The 6,766-nt window shown below is 32.4% G+C and overlaps 1 protein-coding gene across 1 annotated transcript; it reads left to right on the top strand.

The window, feature by feature from the left end:
- The first annotated feature begins 321 nt into the window (after positions 1 to 321).
- On the top strand, positions 322 to 4,937 carry LOC112702345 (uncharacterized). The gene is made up of 5 exons (XM_025753342.3): positions 322 to 646; positions 3,516 to 3,606; positions 3,738 to 4,113; positions 4,214 to 4,444; positions 4,540 to 4,937. Coding segments are annotated over exons 2-5 (690 nt in total). The 5' UTR covers positions 322 to 646; positions 3,516 to 3,525; the 3' UTR covers positions 4,542 to 4,937.
- The last annotated feature ends 1,829 nt before the right edge of the window (positions 4,938 to 6,766 follow it).

Below are 6,766 nucleotides of genomic sequence, written 5' to 3'. Positions count from 1 at the left end.
TCGGACTTTTCGAATTTAGAGTTCGGATATCATGTCATGATACCACTCATTCCAAAAACTTCAATTGATAAATAAATGTAGCATTAATAATTATATCTCTAATAATGAATTAAACATCTCTAAACTTCTATTATATACATTGTCCAAATATTCCATTAATTCCTTATATTTTTTCTTTGAATAAATATAATCTTATTTTTTAAACAGAAGATAATTAATAATTTAGAAATAATTTCTGAAAAGGATTAAATAATTGATGAGAAACGGGCTGTTCAAATCACTTTATTAGCAAATTACCTAATCAGCGAATAATTTGATAAAGACCTGAGACGAATGTAAAATCTATTAGTTTCACCCTACTCCTTCACCTAATCAGCGCCTCCAAAACCCTAAGCCAACAAACCTTGCTAAACCTAGCACAAGAGCTCCAACCGTCTTCATTTCCAGAGCGTCGCCACTATTGCCGCCTGACCGCCAGCATTTGCCGTCGTTGCCCGTCGAAGGTGTCGTCGGCCGTTGTTTCGTGGATCCTCTCCCCCTCTTCGTCGCTTGGTCTTCCTGGATTCGTTGGCGTCGCAGCTTCCGTCATCATCGGCAACGCAGTCTTCGTGGTCATCACTCCGAGCTCACTCCTCCATCACCAAAAGTAAGTCTTGATTAGCTTTCCTTCACCTTGTTACTGCATTTCTTTCCTTAGCTTTCTCTTTCACTGTTGCTGCTTCTGCTTAAGTTATGATTATTTATCTGACAAAACAAAAAGTTTATGTTGACCAAGTTTTCTTTTTTGTTCTTTTCTTTAAATGTTGAACACTTTTTTCTTTCCATCTAATAACATGATTCCTCAAAATTGCTTATTGCTTTATGTTTCTGCTTCTGCATCTCCTCACTGTTTGGAATTTGGAATATTGGATCTGGGGTACTACTTGTTGGTGAAAATTAATTTTTTTTTGTTTGGGTTCTGTTTTTCCTATCTTCTAATGAATTCCTCATCCTTTTGTAATTAGAAAGTTTGTGTACAGTGTGAATTCATCATCTCCCTCACTGGTTAACATCCCAAATAATTACTTTTTGAGAAAATTTTGTGTTTCTTTTCCTTCTTATTTCCCTCAAACATAATGTTCTTCGTTCCAGATATTTTTCTTATTAGCTTAACACTAAAAACATTGTTGTTTATTAGCATGCATTTATTCACTTATGTTTGGTGTGCTTATTCATCATTGTGATTAACTCCCAATTTTTTTTCCAATAGAGGGAAAAAAAGGTAATAACTTTGAATTTACCTTCTCGGAAGCTATATTTTTGTTTTACTGGGTATAATATATAATACAAAATCTGAAGATATACATAAAAGGTGTATGATAAGATGATAACCCACCAAATTGTTTCATTTAATTCCTAATGGATCTATCTACACGTTCTATCAAATACCCTTAATTATGAGTGAACTGTTTTCTCTACAGATTACTGATATTTATATATATGGACATAGTCCTCCAAAAAAGTGTTCTGCTGAATCATTCATTGGTCCCTGTCCTTCCCTAGCCACGAGTCTTTCTTCATATTTGTTTATCCACCTTAGCTTCGTGTTGGAATTGAGACCCATATTGTCTTTGATGCTAATCTGCTCCATCAATTCCAAATTTTAATGATACCAATGCATGGCATGTGTTTGATTAATTAATAGTCACTAAACTTAACACTCATCACTAAACCAAAGTTATTGTAACTATCAGTAAAAATGTAGCTTCACTTTCTTATAATTTTTCAAAATTGCATATAGCATAGAGAACAACATATTTATTAAGTTGATCAAATTTAAGAGTCTCAAATAAAATTACTAATTTTCAATCCTTCTAGCTACTAGTTCCCAAGGTAACTAACCCCATATGCTTAGTTTTTGTTCCACTCCACATGTTCTCTTCTAGGTAGATTTTTTTTAATAAAATAGAATAATTAATATAGTAAATCTTATGATAAGTGTCATGCAAGAATTGTGTTGTCCACCTTGTGCCACTTCTTTGGAGGAACACAGTAGACCCACCTATGTGTATATATTTCATCAAACCCTATGCTCTCAGGAGGGAAGAGGGCACAGCCCCTGATGGGGACCTTGTGTTTAGAGTTGTACTATTGGCCAATCACCCTTTGAAAGCAAAAGCTCACTAACAAAACAAATAAATAATAATATAAATAGTATAATAATTTTGTTCTTTTTCTTTGTTAGTTTTGAATTCAGATCATCAACAAAGGATAAGGTATTAGTAGAGAACATGCTTCAGCACTTAGGCTTCTGACAATGATTCTTCTTTTTGTGTTTATACTAATGATGCCACTAAGGGGCTTATGCAATGAGACCATGTGGGGAAATTAATATTTTAATTTCACTTTAATTAAAGTTACAAGTTAATAATGTTTCTTTTGGGGGTTATCATTAATGTCACAACCCATTGGGAAATTGGATTAAGCGTAGCAATAATACGCAATATATAATTGTGATTTGGGAATAACTAAATTGCAATACCATGTGATCTCACTCCTGTATATAGTGGTTTCAGTGTTGTAGTGTATATGATAACAACAAAATTATTAAAAGTGATCTTAACATGTAATATACATAATTAAGCATTCTTTTATTTATTTAATTCTAAAAGGCAATTAGTATTTAATTATATTATGCTTTTTATTTGATCCATGTCTCGCCTGCATGGTTATATCTTGGTGAGCATATTTATTGTCATGTGTCATATATTGATGTCAAAAAGTCAAATATGTTTATTGTACAATGGCCATTAATATTCCTTTGTCTTCAAACTGTTTTTCTTTTTTTTTTCTTTCTTTCCATTTATTCAAAAAAACTTAATGTATCTTCTCTATTTTTTTATAACTCAATTAACATTAATATTTTTTTAATTTGATTACATTTTTATAGTATAGGCTGATAAATTAATTTGAGTTTATATTAAATTTGAAAAATTGAATGGGGTTTATATATTTAAAGCCTCCATCAAAAAGCTGAAAGTGATCAATTGAAGATCTTTCAGTTCGCACGGAAGCGGAAAGGGATAGGGTTTATCCCATCGAAACCTTTGAAGGATTAAGACAAATTTTGTTTATTGTTATTCTTTTCCCATCTTGTTTCGCCCAATTTTTTTGTTTAATCCATTATCAATGTTACGAAACAAATAAAAAGATGCTTCAAACACACCGCATCCCGACTTAGAACCAAACAATTCTCTGTGTTTGTCTGTCTTCTATCTTTTAGATGTTCAATTTTTTGTATTTGATTGTAAGAAAATATCTTAGAATAAATAAATATATTTTAAAAAAGATCTTCAATCAAATAATGGTACCCAATCATACGTTGCGGATTTAAAATAAAATATCTTATCCTCTGTATTTTTTGAATAATTATTTTTGTCATTGAATTCTGTTGCTGAAGGTTTGAGTTTTTGTGTACTATTGAGTTTTACATTGTTCCTTCTGTTAATTGTCTAATGACCTTATGTTGTGTAAAGGATTAATCAAATGCCTGGGAGACCTTGGTACACCATTAGTAGTGCAGCTAGAACTGATGCTGCCCCTGATTATCAAACTCAAGCTAGTTTGGTGAGTTAAGTAATGCTGGTTTGAGCTTGAAATGTTGATTTGCCTTTTAGTATAGATTTTTAGTCTTCATCATTTGTGGGAATACTGAATATGGTTGGTTGATTTCCTAACTAATTTGATTTTAACTCAAGGATGGAACGACGGATACGGGAGCTAATACTTCAAGTGCACAGCCACGTGCTAGAGCGCCCCCACTTCTGCATTCTTACAATAGTGCTCGACAATCTCGTGTTAATGCTGTACCATTTCAACCACCGCGCAATGAAAGACGGCTGGCTCCGTCAAGTGACATGGGTGACACTCGAACTCCAGCAACACGCACAGAGCATTGGGATCGTGATGAAGTTGTCGATGTCTATTCGGAAGATGAAGATTATGACCCAGAGACGGATGAGGTTGAGTCGTTCGATGACCATGTCGACGATTTGTTTGCCGCACAAGAAGCTGAACATCAGGGCAATGCTAACAGCCGCAAAGACATCGATTTTTGGGAAGTTGATGTCATCGGTATCATTTTTTGCCCGTATCTTAGAAACTATAATTAATCTTTTCCTTGAATCTATTTCTCTGGGTAACTCTAATGTTGTACGCTTTTTTCCTTCCTTAGAAAACAGCATGACACAACAGAAGGAGATTGCAGAGCTTGGGGCACAGTTAGCAGAACTAAAAGCAGAGGTAGCAGAGATGAAGGCAGAGAGACAGATAATGGAGAGTTTGTTAACAGAGATGAAGGCAAAGAGACAGATAATGGAGAGATTGTTAAGATACCTAATCCAGCAACAAGGAGATAATTTGCCACCTGATGTAGTTGCAGATCTAGATTCTTTGGGAAGTGGATGTAATTTCTTCCCCGTATCCTAGAAACTATAATATTTTCTTTGAATTCTAATTCTCTGGGTAACTCTAATGTTGTATGTTTTTTTCTTTCCTTAGAAAACGGCATGACACAACAGGAGTATAAGAAGAAGATTGCAGAACTTAAGGCAGAAGTTGCAGAACTAAAAACCAAGGTAGCAGAGGAGAAGGCAAAGAGACAGACAATAGAGAGTTTGTTAAGATACCTATTCCGGCAACAAGAAGATAGTTCCACCTGACGTAGCTGCGGATCTAGATTCTTTGGGAAGTATACCGACCTTATCCCGTGCAAGATCATCTTCTGGCACTAATGTTGAGTCAACAGAAATATATACACTTGAATCTGATCACTTTTTAATTGTTCACTGTTTAATTACTTTTCCATTATTTATTTCTAGTTTGTCATTGATGCACTTAGGACAAATTACTATTATATATATTGATTTTTGCGTATATATTTTCAGTTTATTGGTTTAGTTTGAATGGTTCTTTATTTTATTAAATTAAAGCAACACACTTAGTGGAACAACGTAAAAGGATTTAAAGAATTGATCATATATTAAAAAAATCAGTTTAAAAAAAACTGTAATGCGTCATTTGGCGGCGGTTACGAATCTGCCGCTATAATAGAAACAATGTGTTTTGGTAGTTGAGATTTTGCGTCGGTTATTAACTGCCGTAATATACAAGTAGGCTTGGTTACGTTTTTGGTAGCATTTAGAACCGCTGCCAAACCAATGTGCGGCAAAATATCAACTAGCAGCGATTATTCCAGCTGTTATTATAAACCATCGTTAAAGGTTTTGTCGCTCCCTATCTTGGAGTGGATTGGCAACCACTGCTATCCATTCTGCGACGGTTAAAAACCGTTGCTATCCGCTTCCATATTTAACCGCCGCTATTCGGTTCTATAATCGCTACTATCTACTGGATGTGGTGTAATGTGTGTTTTTGTATACTAAAAAAAAATCCGACTAAAGCAATCCGTCTCCTACGGATTGTTAGCCTCCAGAACTTTACGAAATACCACAACATCCAATAATGAAGCATTACACCAAAACTAACCTAATATCAAAAAATGAGCCAATTAGTTATTGTTGGGAGTGAAAATTTTTTTTCAACAGTATTTGTTTATTGTGTTTACTATTTTTAAATAAGTTATCATACTTTTTAACAAAAAAATAGAGAGAAAATTAAAGGAAATGATAAACATGTATTGAAGTCGTTTTTACCTAATACAAGAATTACAATATTTATAGGGATATTACCAATTAACCTCATAAATATTCATTTATTAACTACTAACTCTCAATTACTTATCATTACTTTAATACTTCTTAACAAATCTTTAACAGCTAACTTATAAGAAATTTTTTATATTTGTTATTGTATTATATAAAAAAAATGAGTTTTAGTAGCTATAATAATTATACAAATATTGTTAATATTAAAGTCACACTTTTTTTATATTTTAATAATATTTTTTAATACATTTTAAAAAAAATTACTAAATAATAAAAAACATTACTTTAATTTTTACAACCGTTTTTAAAACATCATAGTTATTAACATAATTACATAAACATAATACAAATGAACTTATAAAAATATAAAACTATTCGTTAAAACACTAATATCAGGAATAATTATAATTTTGGACAATAATATGCAATCTGTTAGGAAATTATTTAATTTCCTAACTTATTTGTGGGCAATACATATATCAATTATAATCACAAATGATGCTATTTCAAATTAAATGACTTATATAATGATGATCTCATTTATTGTTATAAATGCTAATTGAATAAGTCATTATTACTTTTGATTTGGAATTAAATGAGAATAAAACCGGATATTATCTTTTGTTCCTTAGATAATTATCCTTTTGGATTTTAGATATATTATCTTTTGAGCTTTAGATACTATTTTATTTGGGTTTAAGGGTTTAATGGGTGCCATGCTCAAATATAAATAGACCTTCAGGGTTTCGGTCCCCAATATACCAAAGCCGCCTTTGTTACTCTTTCCCCATCAAAAGAGTTGCAGTTCAGCCTCCTAGGAATACAGAAGGCTTTGGTTGAGGAAGATCGAAAGAACCACAAGATCCAAACTCTTCCAATCATAATTTATGTTTATGAATTCAGGTACACTTTCGTATTATGTTATATTTTTGGTGATTCAATATGGATGATCTGGGTTATTGAAATTAATTTATTCCAACAAGTGGTATCAGAGCCATCCATAATTTAGTCATCAAAATATCAATTTTTTTTTTTTTTTACTCTCTCGATTGATATATATG

This window comes from Arachis hypogaea, chromosome 7 (genome assembly GCF_003086295.3).
Source record: "Arachis hypogaea cultivar Tifrunner chromosome 7, arahy.Tifrunner.gnm2.J5K5, whole genome shotgun sequence".
NCBI classification, from domain to species: Eukaryota; Viridiplantae; Streptophyta; class Magnoliopsida; order Fabales; family Fabaceae; genus Arachis; species Arachis hypogaea.
The sequence above is the reverse complement of the archived record's forward strand: the minus strand, read 5'-3'. Positions and strand labels throughout refer to the sequence as shown.